Source organism: Schistocerca nitens, chromosome 8 (genome assembly GCF_023898315.1).
Source record: "Schistocerca nitens isolate TAMUIC-IGC-003100 chromosome 8, iqSchNite1.1, whole genome shotgun sequence".
Taxonomy (NCBI): domain Eukaryota; kingdom Metazoa; phylum Arthropoda; class Insecta; order Orthoptera; family Acrididae; genus Schistocerca; species Schistocerca nitens.
This window is the reverse complement of record NC_064621.1, coordinates 222,267,044-222,286,937: the sequence shown is the minus strand read 5'-3', so window position 1 is coordinate 222,286,937 and position 19,894 is coordinate 222,267,044. Positions and strand designations below refer to the sequence as shown.

General features: G+C 42.6%; 1 protein-coding gene across 1 annotated transcript in view; it reads left to right on the top strand.

Annotated features, from left to right (window-relative positions):
• LOC126198935 (uncharacterized) overlaps window positions 1-14,290 on the top strand; it is a 154,821-nt gene extending 140,531 nt beyond the window's left edge. Inside the window, exon 4 of the mRNA XM_049935573.1 lies at window positions 14,008-14,290. Coding sequence (XP_049791530.1) covers window positions 14,008-14,172 — 165 coding nt within the window. The 3' untranslated portion in view covers window positions 14,173-14,290. The remainder of the gene's footprint in view (window positions 1-14,007) is intronic.
• The last annotated feature ends 5,604 nt before the right edge of the window (window positions 14,291-19,894 follow it).

The window sequence follows — 19,894 nt, the reverse complement described above, 5'->3', positions numbered from 1 at the left end:
TGAATACATGTGTCTATACCAGTTTCTGTGGCGATTCAGCGTATATACAAAATTTATAACTGTAATACTTGTGTTATTGTGTTAAACTTTTAATATAAGATGGATTATGATAGTAAATTTGGTCATCAATTATATGATATATTGAAAATCAGATTTTTAGTGCCCCTGGTAGCTTTGGAATAAGCAACCTGCAAATAGAAATGTGCACCACAAACCACGAACCGGGTTAGCTATTTAGTGATACAGGGTGTTACAAAACGATACTGGCAAACGTTGTATGGTTATAGAGGCCGTCTTGAGGAATAATTTGAGGATTGGAACCTGTGCCCGGAAACGTAATCCAACGTTGCTACAGAGCGTCCAAGTTATTGGCACCGGCGCATGCCACTAGCCCACCCTCTCAGCAGCAAACATGGATTTATATGCTGACGGACTGTAGGAGGAATGTCTCCCTATAGACCTGTGTTGTTTGTTATTTAGTGATCGTGACTGACTGCACGATCGCCAGTGGAGAAGATCGAGCTATCTGCCGTATATGCAGGCCTTGTGTTCCATGAATCCTTAGGTGAATGATGGTTTTGTGCACTGGTTTACAAATGCAATTACTTTTTCTGCTGTATACTGAAGAACATGGAAGATAATACAGTGTTCCAGGAGAAACGTAAACTACAGATGGAAACGCGTGTCTGAAGCCATCAACCAACGCTTTCATAGACGATAAGAACACTATGTGATCAAAAGTGTCCGGACACCCCCAAAAACACACGTTTTTCATATTAAGTGCATTGTGCTGCCACCTACCGCCAGGTACTCCATATCAGCGGCCTCAGTAGTAATTAGAAATCGTGAGAGAGCAGAATGGGGCGCTCCACAGAACTCACAAACTTCGAACGTGGTCAGGTATTGGGTATCACTTGTGTCATACGTTTGTACGCGAGATTTCCACACTATTAAACATCCCTAGTTCCATTGTTTCCGATGTGATAGCGAAGTGGAAACGTGAAGGAACACGTACAGCACAAAATCGTACAGGTCGACCTCGTCTGTTGACTGGCAGAAACCACCGACAGTTGAAGAGTGTCGTAATGTGTAATAGGCAGACATCTATTCAGATCATCACACAGGAATTCCAAAACGCATCGGGATCCACTGCAAGTACTATGACAGTTAAGTGGGAGGTGAGAAAACTTGGATTTCATGGTCGAGCGGCTGCTCATAAGCCACACATCACGCCATTTAATGCCAAACGGCGCCTCGCTTCGTGTAAGAAGCGTAAACATTGGACGATTGAACGGTGGAAAAGTGTTGTGTGGAGTAACAAATCACGGCACACAATGTGGCTATCCGATGGCAGGGTGTGGGTATGGCGAATGCCTGGTGAACTTCATCTGCCAGCGTGTGTAGTGCCAACAGTAAACTTCGGAGGCGGTGGTGTTATGGTGTGGTGGTGTTTTTCATGGAGGGGGCTTGCACCCCTTGTTGTTTTGCCTGGCACTATCACAGCACAGTCCTACATTGATGTTTCAAGCATCTTCTTGCTTCCCACTTTGAAGAGCAATGAGGAGATGGCGATTGCATCTTTCAACACGATCGAGCACCTGTTCATAATGTACTGCATACGTCAGAGAGGTTACACGACAATAACATCCCTGTAATGGACTGGCCCGGACAGAGTCCTGACCTGACTCCTATAGAATATCTTTAGGATGTTTTGGAACGCCGACTTCGTGCCAGGCCTCACCTATGGACATCGATACCTCTCCTCAGTGCAGCACTCCGTGAAGAATGAGCTGCCATTCCCAAAGAAACCTTCCAACACCTGATTGAACGTATGCCTGCGAGAATGGAAGCTGTCATCAAGACTAAGGGTGAGCCAACACCATACTGAATTCCAGCATTGCCGATGGAGGACGCCACGAACTTGTAAGTCATTTTCAGCCAGGTGTCCGGATACTTTTGATCACATAGTGCATGTCTATGCAGCAGCTAGCTTCATCTTCTCCACTGGCGATCGTAACAATGAGTCGCTATCACTGAATAACAAATTATATTGTGAGACGCTCGCCTACGGTCCGTCAGACTATAGAGTTATGTCTGCTGCCGAAAGGTGCCGGCAACTGTGACATCGACGCTCTGTAGCGTCGTTGGGTAACGTTTGTGGCCCTGGGTTCCTATCCTCGATTTGTTCCTCAAGACAACCTCTACATCCCCTCGAAGTTTGTCGCCACATTTCTGGGACATCCTTTGTACACTCCTGGAAATTGAAATAAGAACACCGTGAATTCATTGTCCCAGGAAGGGGAAACTTTATTGATACATTCCTGGGGTCAGATACATCACATGATCACACTGACAGAACCACAGGCACATAGACACAGGCAAGAGAGCATGCACAATGTCGGCACTAGTACAGTGTATATCCACCTTTCGCAGCAATGCAGGCTGCTATTCTCCCATGGAGACGATCGTAGAGATGCTGGATGTAGTCCTGTGGAACGGCTTGCCATGCCATTTCCACCTGGCGCCTCAGTTGGACCAGCGTTCGTGCCGGACGTGCAGACCGCGTGAGACGACGCTTCATCCAGTCCCAAACATGCTCAATGGGGGACAGATCCGGAGATCTTGCTGGCCAGGGTAGTTGACTTACACCTTCTAGAGCACGTTGGGTGGCACGGGATACATGCGGACGTGCATTATCCTGTTGGAACAGCAAGTTCCCTTGCCGGTCTAGGAATGGTAGAACGATGGGTTCGATGACGGTTTGGATGTACCGTGCACTATTCAGTGTCCCCTCGACGATCACCAGTGGTGTACGGCCAGTGTAGGAAATCGCTCCCCACACCATGATGCCGGGTGTTGGCCCTGTGTGCCTCGGTCGTATGCAGTCCTGATTGTGGCGCTCACCTGCACGGCGCCAAACACGCATACGACCATCATTGGCACCAAGGCAGAAGCGACTCTCATCGCTGAAGACGACACGTCTCCATTCGTCCCTCCATTCACGCCTGTCGCGACACCACTGGAGGCGGGCTGCACGATGTTGGGGCGTGAGCGGAAGACGGCCTAACAGTGTGCGGGACCGTAGCCCAGCTTCATGGAGACGGTTGCGAATGGTCCTCGCCGATACCCCAGGAGCAACGGTGTCCCTAATTTGCTGGGAAGTGGCGGTGCGGTCCCCTACGGCACTGCGTAGGATCCTACGGTCTTGGCGTGCATCCGTGCGTCGCTGCGGTCCGGTCCCAGGTCGACGGGCACGTGCACCTTCCGCCGACCACTGGCGACAACATCGATGTACTGTGGAGACCTCACGCCCCACGTGTTGAGCAATTCGGCGGTACGTCCACCCGGCCTCCCGCATGCCCACTATACGCCCTCGCTCAAAGTCCGTCAACTGCACATACGGTTCACGTCCACGCTGTCGCGGCATGCTACCAGTGTTACAGACTGCGATGGAGCTCCGTATGCCACGGCAAACTGGCTGACACTGACGGCGGCGGTGCACAAATGCTGCGCAGCTAGCGCCATTCGACGGCCAACACCGCGGTTCCTGGTGTGTCCGCTGTGCCGTGCGTGTGATCATTGCTTGTACAGCCCTCTCGCAGTGTCCGGAGCAAGTATGGTGGGTCTGACACACCGGTGTCAATGTGTTCTTTTTTCCATTTCCAGAAGTGTATTTGTGTATGTATCTACCTACACTGACAACAACAAAATAACAAAAAAACCTCCACCACCAAGCAGGAATTGTGGGAGGTAAAGGGAAGTTGGTAGACATATTTCTACATCCGAAAGATGACATCTATTGAAATTTAGCACTATAATCCGTTCAGCATAAGAATAAACCTGATGTAAACAACCTCAAACGCAATGATTGGTCAGAAGCCGTAGCACACGTACACTGGTGTTGTTACGCTCTTGGAAGTAGGTCCTACTTCTGTCTTAGATATCTTATTACTAAGCTACGTTAAATAAAACTTTAAGATATTCAAATGTATTAACTGGCATCAACGTTTTCTTAATCACGCTTTAGCTACGTAGTTTTTATTTCAAAAGTCCTGTTCAGTCACAGCCCCTGCACCGTTGTGCTCTGATTGTCGTGCTGATAATGGCTGAGGCTGCTTTCTGTTCCGTAGTGAAACACGCGCGAGGAAAACGGTTAAAAAGTGCCGAGAAATAGGCTGTTCTTAATGTTTTTCATCAATTTACGTGGATGATCGGCTTTGAGGTTTTCTGAGTGTTACATATAATGCATTAGAAAACTGTGTTTGAAAGTGTAGCGCAGTCAGTAGCGTAATAAGCTGTGAATCAGATACGAGTGCATGTGCTCTACGGTATCATTTTCTTTTTCTCGTTCAATTTTAAATACCTACATCTCGTAATTATAAAATTCATCATCATTTTTTATGAATAATTCACGATTTCTTGTTTCTAATTACATATTGGACGCGAAATTCCTGTTTCCATTTCCAATACAAATTCTTAATTATCGATGTTTTAGGAAAGACTGTTCATAAAACTTGTTGAAATTAAGAAAACATAACAATTCAATCTTTTAAAGTAAAAATGAAAAACCAAATCCTCTTTCAGAATGAGATTTTCACTCTGCAGCGGAGTGTGCGCTGATATGAAACTTCCTGGGAGATTAAAACTGTGTGCCCGACCGAGACTTGAACTCGGGACCTTTGCTTTTCGGGGGCAAGTGCTCTCCCATCTGAGCTACCGAAGCAGGACTCACGCCCGCTCCTCACAGCTTTACTTCTGCCAGTATCTCGTCTCCTACCTTCCAAACTTTACAGAGTTCGAGTCTCGGTCGGGCACCCAGTTTTAATCTCCCAGGAAGTTTCATATCAGCACACACTCCGCTGCAGAGTGAAAATCTCATTCTGGAAACATCCCCCAGGCTCTGGCTAAGCCATGTCTCCGCAATATCCTTTCTTTCAGGTGTGCTAGTTCTGCAAGTTTCGCAGGAGAGCTTCTGTAAAGTTTGGAAGGTAGGAGACGAGATACTGGCAGAAGTAAAGCTGTGAGGACCGGCCGCGGGTCGTTCTTCGGTAGCTCAGATGGGAGAGCACTTGCCTGCGAAAGGCAAAGGTCCCGAGTTCGAGTCTCGGTCGGGCACACAGTTTTACTCTCCCAGGAAGTTTCAAATCCTCTTTATTTGCACTATGTCCATCGTTTTATAGCACAGAGGCAGATACGTATCGTAGAAACATGAAAAACAATCACTTTCACAGCACCGAATACATCGTAGAAACGCTGCATTTTTACATTTGCTACTGTACCATTACAATATGAACCCAACAGAACTGATCTGGAGCTAAGCTGCGGGATTTGGCCCGAGAAGTAACAAGACTTAAGCTGCCAGACGTACTGTAGCCGCTTGTCCACACGTGACAGCCGAACGCTGTCGGGATATAGAACGGCTCGTCATAACAGAAGAAGAGAAAATGCTGCGCCTGGTTGGCTTCGAGGATTCCGTTGTTGATTGGCTCGTTATCAACGAAGCAGGTGACACTTCCAGAACCGAAATGTATTTCTCGGTTTCGGATAAGGAAGGAGCTAAAAGATTACCAGACGACTTACTGTAAGTAATACCTTCAGTGGCTTCGGTGAAATCCTTCAATACTCTCTTACGTTACACAAAGTTTATGCAGAAAAATTACCCTGAGCTTAAGCCAGGAATTTTCATCATTCTTGATTTTAATTACAATAATACGTTAGCTAAAACCGATAACGTGTTGCGGTTTTCGTCTAGTCGTCTAAGGAGCATACTGTGGGAGATTTGCAGTGTATTCTTTCATTCTGCTTAAAAATTAAATGACATTCGAAGCTGTATTGCTCCTCTGCTCGTCTCTTTTTACGTGTCAACTGCAGTTGGCCACGCCACTGCAGGCTAGCTGTACCAGCTGAACGGCCAGTGCTGTCCAAGTTAAATGCGCCGGTAAAGCTGTTGTCCCGTATTATCGCTAAGTCGATGTGCAAGTAAAACACAGCACAAAACGTGCCCTTGTTATCGTACTTGACAGTACTCGAGACAGCTTGGCTGCAGTCCCACGTGAAACGGAAATCCAATGAGGTTGCAGCAAACGCGCAATAATACATAGCGCAATGTTTACATCAGGTTTATTCTTATGATGAACGGATTATAGTCCGATAACAGTGGCGCTAGTGGCGCCACTATGAGTATGCAGATTAAGCCTAGTTTACAGGACGACATTGGGTTGCGCCACTCGTTGTGTGGAATGTGTTGCACGCAAATGGTGTCATATTCGACTGTAGACACGGCAAAACCAGTATACACTTCAGTTTCGTCGTTTTGTGGGTCTCTGAGGCGTGTCTGAAATGAAAGTTTTGGCAGCTGCACGTCGCACGAGTTGTGATGGAGTTAAAACTTGTTGCGTGGAATCGCTGCATAAGAAAAAAAAAAAAAAAAGAAAAGTGTTTCGATTCGTGACTGGATGAAGAAAAGATGTCTGCGCGGTTGCTCAGCATCCTTGCTGAAATAATTTGTAATGGAAGATCCAAGAAGTTCTTTTAATTATATTAGAATGTCACCAGAACTGTCAACGTTTTTTCTACATAGAGTTAATTACGCGATAACGAATAAAGATACTGTAACGCATGAAGCACTGTCGCTAGAACTGAAATTACATAAAATATTGCGTGCATTACAATCGAGAACACTCGGCATGCTATAAGATACAGTTTTAGTTGGTGATGACGCTATTTCATTACCACCAATAATAATTAATATTAACAGTAATAGTTATTAACATTAGCAACAATAATTATTTGAAGCAGGCCGCATCGGGAAGAGAATGGTTTGCAAACTAATCTCTTGAAGATAGATCTGTGCAGTGGCAATATTGCAAAATTCTAACATATGTGAATGGGGAGCACTGCAGCGGCGTTTTAAATAGATGAATATTGAATAAAGAATGCAGCTTCTTGAATTTGTATAAAATAGATGAATACTGAACAAAGAATGCAGCTTCTTGAATTTGTATAACCGTCCCTCCTGTCTAAAATATTCCTTATCAAAGAGTTGGCCAACTCTAACAATGGGATTTTAGTCTTGTAGACGAGAACACAGCTACAGCTAGAATTACACTTTCTTGTATTTTTCTTAATTCAGTTTTGTAAGTGCTCCTAACTCAATAAATTTTGCCCTGCAGCTCAGATTTTGTCAAACCATGTCTATTATGATCGCACATGACGTCTCAGGAGCAGCAATATGTTGCTTGCTTTTGCTTTTGTTCTGCCACATGGCGGACGACAGTCAAGCTGGTGTCTCACCACTATCTGGTATGCCTCCAGACACGTTTTCGATGGTCACAGGGGCACAATTTGTAGCGGCACTCATCACTGGAAGGCAATTCTACTCCATTCAGTGGGATTCCAGGCCGACGATGTGTCTGGAGGTATCCTGAGCAGCGGTAGGATACCAATGTGACTGCCACCCACCATATGGGTCCGAAAACCAGCAGTGATGATCTGGAGTGCCATTTCTCTTCATAGCAGAACCTCTTGGTTGTCATATGCGACACCCTTGCAACACAGCGGTACGTCTATGATATATAAGCCCCGTCTTGTTGCCCTTCATGGCAAGCTTTCCTGGGCTTACATTTGAGCAAGATAATGCCTGTCCATACACGGCGAGAGTTTCTACTGCTCAAGTACTATGGTGTGAATGGGACAGCGCTCAAATGGTTTAAATCATACCTAACTGGAAGAGTGCAGAAAGTTGAAATAAGCAGTTCACATAATATGCAACAAACTGGTGATTTCTCGAACTGGGGAACAATCAAGAATGGGGTGCCGCAAGGTTCAGTCTTGGGTCCTCTGCTGTTCTTAATATATATTAATGACTTGCCATTCTATATTCACGAAGATGCAAAGCTGGTACTTTTTGCCAATGATACAGGTATAGCTATCACACCCAACAGGCAAGAATTAACTGGTGAAATTGTAAACGATGTTTCTCAGAAAATCATTAAGCGGTTCTCTGCAAATGGGCTCTCATTAAACTTTGACAAAACACAGTGTATAAAGTTCCACACAGTAAATGGAATGACACCATTAATAAATCTAGACTTCAATCAGAAATCGGTAGCTAACGTAGAATATTCAAAATTTCTAGGTGTATGCATTGATGAGGGGTTGAACTGGAAAAAACACACTGAACATCTGCTGAAACCTTTGAGTTCAGCTACTTACGCTATTAGGATCATTGCAAATTTTGGCGATATACATCTCAGTAAATTAGCTTACCACGCCTATTTTCATTCTCTGCTTTCGTATGGCATCATATTCTGGGATAACTTATCATTGAGTAAAACAGTGTTCATTGCACAAAAACGTGTAATCAGAATAATTGCTGGAGCTCATCCAAGATCATCCTGTAGACACTTATTTAAAGAGCTAGGGATCTTCACTGTAGCCTCACTATATATATATATATATATATATATATATATATATATATATATATATATATATATTCACTTAAGAAATTTGTTATTAACAATCCGAACGAATTCCAAAGTAATAGCAGTGTACATGGCTACAACACTAGGAGAAAGGATGATCTTCACTACTCTAGGTTAAATCTAACTTTGGCTCAGGAGGAGGTAAATTATGCTGCCACAAAAGTCTTTGGTCACTTACCTAATAGCATCAAAAGTAACAGATAGCTATATAGCATTTAAAAGGAAATTAAAAGAATTTCTGAATGGCAACTACTTCTACTCATTAGATGAAGTTTTGGATATAGCAAGTGGGTAATTTCCCCACCCCACCCTCCCACCCAAAAAAAATTAAAAAATATTAAGTGTCATGTAATATTTTGTGTGATGTAATATCTTGTATAGACACCTTTCATTAACCTGACACGTTCTACATCATTATGAAGTGTCATATTCATGATCTATGGAACAATTACTAATCTAATCTAACCTTCATGCTTCCCAAACCCTACCTTGGCCAGCAAGATTACTAGGACTCTCCCCACTTAAAAAGATTTGGAGCATTATGGGCTCCCCCATAAAACTCGGTATTTTGACTATCTAATACGCTAATTGGACAGAATTTGGGACGATATATCTCAGAAGGACATCCAGAACTCTATCAATCAATTCCAAGCCGAATAACTGTATGCATAAGGGCCAGAGGTAGACCAACACGTTATGACTTGCTCAGTTTGTGAAGCTCTTTCTCTTGAATATATCATGCAATTTTTCTAAAATTGTAATAATTTGAAACTTCCTGGCATATTAAAACTGTGTGCCCGACCGAGACTCGAACTCGGGACCTTTCCCTACGTGGGCAAGTGCTCTACCAACTGAGCTACCCTAGCACGACTCACGGCCGGTACTCACAGCTTTACTTCTGCCAGTACCTCGTCTCCTACCTTCCAAACTTTACAGAAGCTCTCCTACGAACCTGTGGCTAAGCCATGTCTCCGCAATATCCTTTCTTTCAGGAGTGCTAGTTCTGCAAGGTTCGCAGGAGAGCTTCTGTAAAGTTTGGAAGGTAGGAGACGAGGTGCTGTGGCTAAGCCATGTCTCTGCAATATCCTTTCTTTCAGGAGTGCTAGTTCTGCAAGGTTCGCAGGAGAGCTTCTGTAAAGTTTGGAAGGTAGGAGACGAGATACTGGCAGAAGTAAAGCTGTGAGGACCGGCCGCGGGTCGTTCTTCGGTAGCTCAGATGGGAGAGCACTTGCCTGCGAAAGGCAAAGGTCCCGAGTTCGAGTCTCGGTCGGGCACACAGTTTTAATCTGCCAGGAAGTTTCATATCAGCGCACACTCCGCTGCAGAGTGAAAATTTCATTCTCGTAATAATTTGTTTGTCTGCATATTTACAGTCGTGGACAAAACGAGCGAGACCCCTCGCCTTTTCGTTATGCTGATCCGCACAGCTTTTAAGTCTGCTACACAGCATAACAGGCAAGGTGACGAAGTGCTACCAACATACTATGCACAGGCGTGAAATTGAAAAACCATCCGAACTTTGTCAGACTGTTTTCAATCGCGTGTAAGACTATATTAATGCTGACTAGTGTGTTAAACACAACACGTTAATATAAGATAAAAATGAAATAAGAAACGCTAATTAGAATGAACTGTGCTAATATAAATTAATTTCAGCTTATCGAGATAACACAACCCTTTCAGTAAGAGAAAGTACCCTAGGTCGCTTCGAATATTATGCGCATTCGGCCGCGAAACGGTCTGTGTCAACGTTCAGACCAGTCATACACGATTACCGTTGCTGACCTACTATGAAAGTGTGCAAATTTAGCAATGCGTGATGATTCATAACGAAATTCAATTGAAAGTCGTTCAGTGCCACACGTAAGTCAATACAATGATTGATAGAACCGGAAAAAGTAGGCAGTAACAAGTATGAAATTCTACAAGAGTTTCATATTGACACTCACAGGGCGCTGGCACAGAATAAAGTTAGCAATAAAACTTATTGGGGGCGCGAGAATTCCGCTTATTATGTCTACCCAACCTCGAGGTAAACGGGTTTTAAGGCTTGGGTAGACAGATAGAAAGTCAAGAAAGAGACTAGTAGGGTTCCATTTTTACCGATTTAGGTGACGAAATCCTAACAACGAAAATAGCTGCGACCGTTACTGAAGATGAAGGCCACATAAGTAATTTCCCCTACTCTTTATTCGAAATGTTCTAATTGCAGTCGAGACATCAGCATATTAATCATAGCTACGCTTTCGATCCAAATCACGTTTACAGGAGTGCAAATAAAATCCATTTGCCTATAGACGTGGTAATTCAGATCCCAGTATTAATGCCACCCCGTGCGAGCATTCCCATTGCTAGGTAGCTTAAGAAACACTTCGGCTAATGAACGTTTTCTGGCTGTGGCAAGTGTAATGGAAAATTTGAAACATTTTAGAATACTATTGGCAGCTATGTCACCGTTTATTTCCTGGAGTGGTGCAGACTTATCCTACTACATTTACTCGCTAATACCAGTATTTTGTTATTTCGATAAACATCCCGAATGATTGTCACATAAGCGGTGACATAAAGCCAGACAATTCATGTTTCTGAGTCCAGAAAGCTCTATGCAGCAGAAACTGCAGATCATTTTGCAACTGTCATTGCGAAATTGCCAGATTAATCATGTTTGGGGCAATAATAGCGGGCTGTTTGCCTGGGTTGTGTGCTGGCGTAGTGAAAGGAGTTCGCTACTGCAAGATTATAATCTCATTGGAGGCAGACAGACAATCAGTAAAACAATTTTAAGAAGTTCTCTCGCCCCCAATGCGTTTTATTGCTACCTTTATTCTGTGCCGGCGCCCTGTGGATGTCAATATGAAACTCTTGTAGAATTTCATGCTTGGCACTACCTACTTTTTCCGCTTCTATCAATCAATGAGTTGACTTAGTTGTGGCACTGAGTGGTTTTTAACTGAATAAATTTGCACACTTTCATGGTAGGTCATCAACGGTAATCGTGTATGACTGGTCTGAACGTTGACACAGACCGTTTCGGGGCGGAATGCGCATAATATTCGTAACGACCTGGGGTACTTAGTCTTACTAAAAGAGTTATTTTATCTCGATTAGCTGAAATTCATTTTTACTGGTACAGTTCATACTAATTAGCGTTTCTTATTTCATTTATATCTTATATTTACATGTTGTGTTTGACACACTAATCAGTATTAATATACTCTTACACATGATTGAAAACAGTCTGACAAAGTTCGGATGGTTTTTCAATTTCACGCCTGTGCATAGTATGTTGGTAGAACTTCGTCGCTTTGCCTGTTATGCTGTGTAGCAGACTTAAAAGCTGTGCGGATCAGCATAACGAAAAGGCGAGGGGTCTCGCTCGTTTTGTCCACGACTGTACATAACATCCGCAGATTTCAGTCCCATTCGGATAATTTGTCCGTGGTGCGTATTTTTACTGTCTTAGAGTGTATGAATTCCTGCAGTAAAATGTTACTGGGAGTGGGGTTTCACGTCTCCCAGATAATCCTTTCCCCGCCCCCCTCCTTTACCTTCCCCCTTCGAATCCACAGCAGCCTTTTGCAGTGCACACCGCATTGCTCATATTAGAACTTGAAGATAAATAACTTCATCTGATACCTGAAGCCAACAGAAGTGTAACAGGAATCATTCTAAATGGCAGTGACACAGTTTAATAAATGTTGCGGATTGTAACCTCCCCCTCACTTATCAACCTTAACGACAGTGAAAAATTAAACCGTGTGCACCTAATGGAAATTTGGGAAAAGCATTCGTCACCGAAGTTAATTTGTCGGTAAAGAGGGAAGAAAGGGTTACATCTAAATGAAAGAAAAAATGCAAATGAAATTGGTGGAACTTAATTTTGAGAAAAGTGTAAAATTAATAAACAAAGTAAATGTGCGGACGTTGCCTTAACAATTAATTGCCGTTAATTAGATATTTGAGATTGGGAAAAATTACGGTCGCCAGTCCTATGGACAACTACTATAATAACTGAAAATGAAAGATTAATGCACATATAATTAGCACTAAAAGCGTGGTAACTGAAGGTTGACAGATGTTGTGTGAAAACTGAATGTTTGTCAGAAGTAATAAATTTCCCTACACTCTGACTTAATTTAGCAAAAGAATTAATAAAACCGGAAAATTGAAAGTTAATTTAGTGACTGAAATTAATAGTGAACTTTGTTTCTGAAGCACTACGAAATTCAATAAAATAAGGTTAGTCTTGGGCTACCTCGACAATCATTTCAAAAGCTACTTGAATCTACGCAATTTAGAAATAAGAGATTTAACTTTGAACTTGAATTAAATGATTCTGAACAATATTAAAATTTAGTACGTAACAAGCTGAGCTGCAGTCACAGGTAAGCTAAAATATGGTAACAAAATTCGCACTCTTAATTTGTGCTTGTGTAATCTAAATATTGTAGCCAGCTATGAATACTTGAACTTTGAAATTAAAGCAGGGAAATGGAATGATATTACTTTAATGCTGGCATCTGAATTTCAACGACACTCGGGTTCATTTCGCAAAAGGAAGGGACCCTGCTTGGTAATGCAATTGGGACAATGAGTAACAAAGGTTCATGCTATGTTGCTGTAATTATGTGAGGCAAATGGAACAATTTTCAAAGCTGAGGTCTGCCATACAGTTCTAAAACCTTACGTGCTTCCAGTCTTTCTTGTTGGTTGATTGAAGGTTTGAAGTAGTCGGTCGAGGAGGTGGCGACGGTCACTCATTGTCGGCCATCGCTGTTGCAGAAGCTGGATGTTGGCACGCCTTCTTCTCGAGACGGTCACCAGGCGAAACGGGCTCTTGATGTGCGCCAGCTAATGCTTCCCGTCCGCGACACCGTGTCAGAAACTATCATAGCAAGTTGAGCGCAATTACATGCTGCCAAACCCCGAAAGCGTGGCGACTCGTGGGAGCGTCACACAACACACCTGCTCCACCGCCCTACTCCAGCCAGACTCCGCTCTGCCCGCGCTCCACGCGGCAAAGTTAACACTATCAAAGATCCTAAACACTCTGGTTCTCCACACGACCTATCGATGTAATCGTTCGATAGCATAGTTTTCCCTAGGTCAGACCCAGCGTAGAAATACAAATAATATTTACAAAACAAACCAATTATACATCGACATAAATGCATAAATAAATAAATAAATAAATATATATATATATATATATATATATATATATATATATATATATAGTAAAACAATTACAATACATAAAGACACAAATATGTCATATCTTCAGGTAACAAAATAAGGAAAAAAATTATAATACAATAGATGGAAATAGAAGGATATGCATTTCCGGCATTACAGGCTATCTTATAGACGTTCACAAAATTTACCGATCCATCGTTGCACGTGAAGTAATGTTATTGTGAGTGGCGCCTGCTATTTTGCCACATCGCGGTACTGGTGTTCTGTGGACGTCTCTGTAGCCTTCTCACATTTCATGGAGCTGACTGAAGCTAAACTGTTACAGGGCGAGTTCTGCGGAAACGGCAAGGAGGCCAGCCTGCACAAGTTCAGGGCTGCTATGCCCGGATTCGTGGGCAAATACACCGTACACTTGGATATGGACTTCGGAAACGGCAACGAAGCCTGCTTCGACGGCAGCTTCCAACTTGTGAGCCCCATCGGGTTCTAAGGCGGCACAGCTGCTTACCGTCTCACCACCGCTGTACACAACTGTAACGAAAAGTTTGTCACCTATTATTTACCATTGTTACTTCAATAAATTTGTCCAACCGCTGGTGGATTCTATATTCTGTCTCATTTACTTTTTTCTGACGGCAGTTCTGAAAACAGCTTTTAAAGTGTCTGTATGAACCCTCTCAAAGTAAAGAATGTGGCCCAAGCGTAACAGTGCTTTCTTGTCCTGAGCACTAGGTGATTCTACCCGCTTCTTCTTCAGTTGACAACCGACTGCTGACCTGCACAGTTAGAGTGTCCCGGTTGCTATCTCTTTACTACACAATGTGGCACCGCAGTCTTTGTGCACCGCAGGTATAGGGAAAGTTCTTCATAATAAAGCACCGGGTGATCAAAAGGTCAGTATAAATTTGAAAACTTAATAAACCACGGAATAATGTAGATAGAGAGGTACAAATTGACACACATGCTTGGAATGACATGGGGTTTTATTAGAACCAAAAAAAAAAAAACAAAGTATTGCTAGACGCGTGAAAGATCTCTTGCGCGCGTCGTTTGGTGATGATCGTGTGCTCAGCCGCCACTTTCGTCATGCTTGGCCTCCCAGGTCCCCAGACCTCAGTCCGTGCGATTATTGGCTTTGGGGTTACCTGAAGTCGCAAGTGTATTGTGATCGACTGACATCTCTAGGGATGCTGAAAGACAACATCCGACGCCAATGCCTCACCGTAACTCCGGGCATGCTTTACAGTGCTGATAACAACATTATTCCTCGACTACAGCTATTGTTGAGGAATGATGGTGGACATATTGAGCATTTCCTGTAAAGAACATCATCTTTGCTTTGTCTTACTTTGTTATGCTAATTATTGCTATTCTGATCAGATGAAGCGCCATCTGTCGGCCATTTTTTGAACGTTTGTATTTTTTTGGTTCTAATAAAATCCCATGACATTCCAAGCATCTGTGTCAATTTGTACCTCTCTATCTACATTATTCCGTGATTTATTCAGTTTTCAAATTTATACTCACTTTTTGATCACCCCGTATTTGTGGTTATGTTCTTATTTATTTATTAACCAGGTCTGATTTCGGCCACCAGAGCGGCTGTTACACCGGGCCAGGGTTTCACACATACAGTTTCTTTTTTACATCATAGTTACCTAACAAATAACAGTTTTAATATGACGTATACACTGGCAAAAAAAATCACAACACTAAGAAGAACTTGTCCGATATAAGCGAAAGTTGGTAGGCATGTTTCTACATCTGAAAGATGATGTCTAGTCAAATTTCGTGTCAGTCGCATACGAGTTGCGCTAGTAACGCCACTATGAGGTTGCAAATCAGGTTTGCTTTAAATACACGCTAAAACGGTCGTGAGCGTTCGTTTCCTTTGAGATTGGACACGATGAGTTGATATTAGTCAGGAATGCCGTTAAGGCGACAAAGACCCCATTATCAACACCTGAGATTGAACGAGGTCTTGTAATAGGGTTACGAGGAGTTGTTTCTTACGCAACGTTGCAGACAGACTTGGCAGGAATGTAGCCACTATAGATGATCACTTACGAGAATGTGCGGCCACAAGAAGACCAGACTCCGGACGGCAATGTGGCACTACCGAGAAGGAAGACCATTGTGTTTGGCGTATGGCCGTGGCGTATCGTACTGCATCTGCAGCAGCAATCTAAGCACCAATGGCACCACAGTGACACAATGAACCGTTAAAAATCGGTTATTTCATAGACAGCTCCGAGCCAGACACCCTGTAGCGTGCATTCCACTGAACCCAAACCATCGCCGTTTGCGACTTCAGAGGTGTCAAGCGATAGCTCATTGGAGGGTAGGGTCCTGTTTTCTAATGAAATCGGGTTCTGCCTCGTTGCCACATATGGCTGTGTGTTGGTTAGAAGGAGGCCAATTGTGTGCTTCCAACCAACTAGTCTGTATGTTAGACATACAGGATCTACATCTGGAGTTATGGCCTGGGGTGCGATTTCATATAAGAACAGGAGCACTCTCCCGGTTCCAGAATGAGATTTTCACTCTGCAGCGGAGTGTGCGCTGATGTGAAACTTCCTGGCAGATAAAAACTGTGTGCCGGGCCAAGACTCGAACTCGGGACCTATGCCTTCCACTTGGTAGAGCACTTGCCCGCAAAAGTCAAAGGTCGCGAGATCGAGTCTTGGTCTGGCACACAGTTTTTATCTGCCAGGAAGTTTCGTATCAGCGCACACTCCGCTGCAGAGTGAAAATCTCATTCTGGGAACATGCCTCAGGCTGTGGCTAGGCCATGTCTTCGCAATATCCTTTCTTCCAGAAGTGCTAGTTCTGCAACGTTCGCAGGAGAGCTTCTGTGAAGTTTGGAAAGTAGGAGACGGGGTACTGGCGGAAGTAAAGCTGTGAGGACGGGGCGTGAGTCGTGCTTGGGTAGCTCAGTTGGTAGAACACTTGCCCGCAAAAGGCAAATGTCCCGAGATCGCGTCTCGGTCCGGCACACAGTTTTAATCTGCCAGGAAGTTTCACTCTCCTGGGTATCTCACGCACACTGACTGCAAATTTGTACGTCAGTCTGGTGATTGGACTTGTGTTGCCATTCATGAACCGCATTCCAGGGACTGTTTTCCAACAGGATAACGCTCACCCACATACAGCTGTTGTAGTCCGAAACTCTCTACGAAGTGTCGTCATGTTACCTTGACATGCTCGATCACCAGATCTGGAACACATATAGGAAATTCGAAACATAAAGGATAGCATCAGACGACAGTTCCAGCGTCATCCACAAACAGCATCAACTGTCCCTGTATTGACTGAACACGTGCAACGGCAAGGAACTCCAGTCCACAAACTGACTTCTGGCACCTGTACAACACAATACACTCACGTTTGCATGCCTGCACGCAACATATGGCGGTTACATCGGTTATTAATAAACCAGTATTTCACATTTGCTATGGCTTATCTCGTGCTTACATTAAAGTGTTATCTTGCGACGTAAATCACTTAAATACCTTACCTGGACAAATGTGATAGGAAATTTCGTTACTATACGTTAATTACTTTTTGGTGTTGCGATTTTTTCCGTCAGTGTAGTATTAAAATAATTTGAGTGTCTGAACCGACTGTGTGAGTAAATAATACTGACTATGACCTAACAAAGTTAATGGTGGCAGTACTTGTACTACTGCAACTGCTGCCGCTAATAGTGAGAATAGTAATAATAATAATAGTAATAACAATAATGACAATAATAACAATAATTATAGTGGTAGATATAAAAAGAACTTACAGGTGTACAAGATAGATGTCTGTGATATAAGGAGTTCTAGGGAAAAGAAATTTAAGGAGACTGCACCAGCTAAGAATACAGGTAAAACTGGAGAATCTGACTGGAAAAAAGTATGTACAGGCAAAAGGGTAACGAGTGCATGTAGACACTCTGGAAAACCCTCTTGCTGCTTTAGTGAATATGCCATTAAGTGTCTGCTCTAGCAGGAGGTGTGAAACATCACATTAGAAAATTTATGAATTACTGTGCTGATAAACCCTTTACGTTATTTGATTTTCAAACAGCTGACTAAAACTGAATGTACTCAGACATTACTCTCTTTACTTATTCTGATAACACTAAACTGACACACAATATTTTTAGCGCAACGCAATCTGACTTTCAAAAATTCCTACAAAAGAATGGCCCTGGCTAACAATAACCTATACCTTTAATGACTCACTTACCTCACAAAAATCTTCGTTACTCGAACTACTGCAATACAGCTAGCGCCAATACTGCCAGCTAAATAAAAGATTCTAACTACTGAAGGCACTAACTACTGATAGGCATAGTTAGCAAATGAAAGATTTTGATAGAGAACAAACAATGTATTTACCTTAATAGTGTTCAAAAGTCGTAATATATCAGTTCATGACATCCAGTCTTACAAATTTATTGTTTCTGATGGACACACGTCCAGATCATCCGCTCTCAAAACTCCGCCATCTCTCTTCCCACATCCACCACTGCTGGTGGCTCACCTCCAACTGCGCAACACTACGCGCTGTTCACATCCAACTGCCCAACACTACAATAGCGACTATTCCAACAATGCCACCCAGCCACAGACTGCACACAGCACAGCCAGTGATTTTCATACAGAGTGCTATGTGACATTACAAACATAAAAACCTAAACAGCCTACTTACACACCCCCCATGCTCCCCACAAAAAATTTTACAAATTGTTTTGGGCAGTGGCCAATACAGTTTTGAAAAAAATTTTCATAATTGCAATAACAAAGACATCAAATGCACACACTTATTGGTACAGTGTTGGTCTAAAGCAAAAATTGTTCTCATAAAGACAGTCCTGATCATTCATCGCAGTAGTAATTGCAGTGCACAAAGTCTGATCATAGAAAGAAAATGCACATGGAAGTAGTGGATTTCCATGCAGTCTTGAAGAAGTAGTGTTGTCCTTCCAATGGAAAGACAGTGCTGACTCTTGACATGCAGACAGGTAATGGGCCACAAAAGAGCAAACCCACAGCAGAGTTTTGAAGAATACTGGTAGGTAGGTCATCACAGAGCAGACCCACTGTAGTCTCGGTAGAAATTATGGTATTGGTGGGCCACCAGAGGAGCAGACCCACTTCAGTCCTTGTAGAAATAATGGTATTGGTGAGTCATCAAAGGTGTATGCCCATTGTAGTCCCTGTAGAAATTATAGTATTGGTGGGCCATCAAAGGTGCAGACCCACTGTAGTCCTTGTAGAGATGGCTAGCAGCCATCCGTTGTGACTGTGCAGGTACACAATCACCATTGAAGAGTCTTGCGGATAATATAGCAAGTCCATGAACCATCACTTGTGGATTCACAAAATTTTTTTTTCGAATGTCCTTAGAACTAGCAATGCTGTTAACCAGTCGCTTGCTGAATTATCAACACACGTGTGAGCACTAACAGTCCTCTTTTTTTCACATATTGTGCATATAGTATGACCAACAGAAACATGTGGAGTGAAATGTAACTTAATTTTGAAGAACTGGTGTCTATACAACTATAAATTTACAACAGAATAATAGAATTACAAAGGTACAAAATACATCATTAAAGAACATAATAGTACAGATAACATTTGTAGTAACACAGGCTTTACAAAAGAATAGAAATAAACATATACATAAGTGTTAAAGGAATTATGACATATGTAAATATATAAAAGATCAGAATAGCTTTAGAAAATAATGTCCAAACATCTTTACAAAGTAAATAACATATTATTAATGCAAATTATATTTGAGGCTAACAGTATTCCTCATCATAGTTAATGTAGCCTAGTATTAGAAAAATTCTACAACATAAATCTTATTAGATAAAAATATAAAGACAGGAAGAACACAAATACACAAGGGTACACAAAAACATAGCGGAATAACACAAAAGGAAAGGGCAGGGTTTGTTTTCAGTGTAACATTTGGTACTGCAGTCCAACCCAAAACTTCATTCCATAGATCTTTCCTCTTATTTCAGCATTTGTTTCCACCAAAAAAATCCTATCCAAGCATGCTTTCTGTATTTATATTTTCACTTATTTCTTACCTCATTATTTATTTTCCATTATCTTACCTCATCATTTATTTTCAAGAAAATCCTACCTAAACCTGTTGTGCCTAAACCCTACTGTTTGGTTCATATCCTCTTTCAAAATAATTAT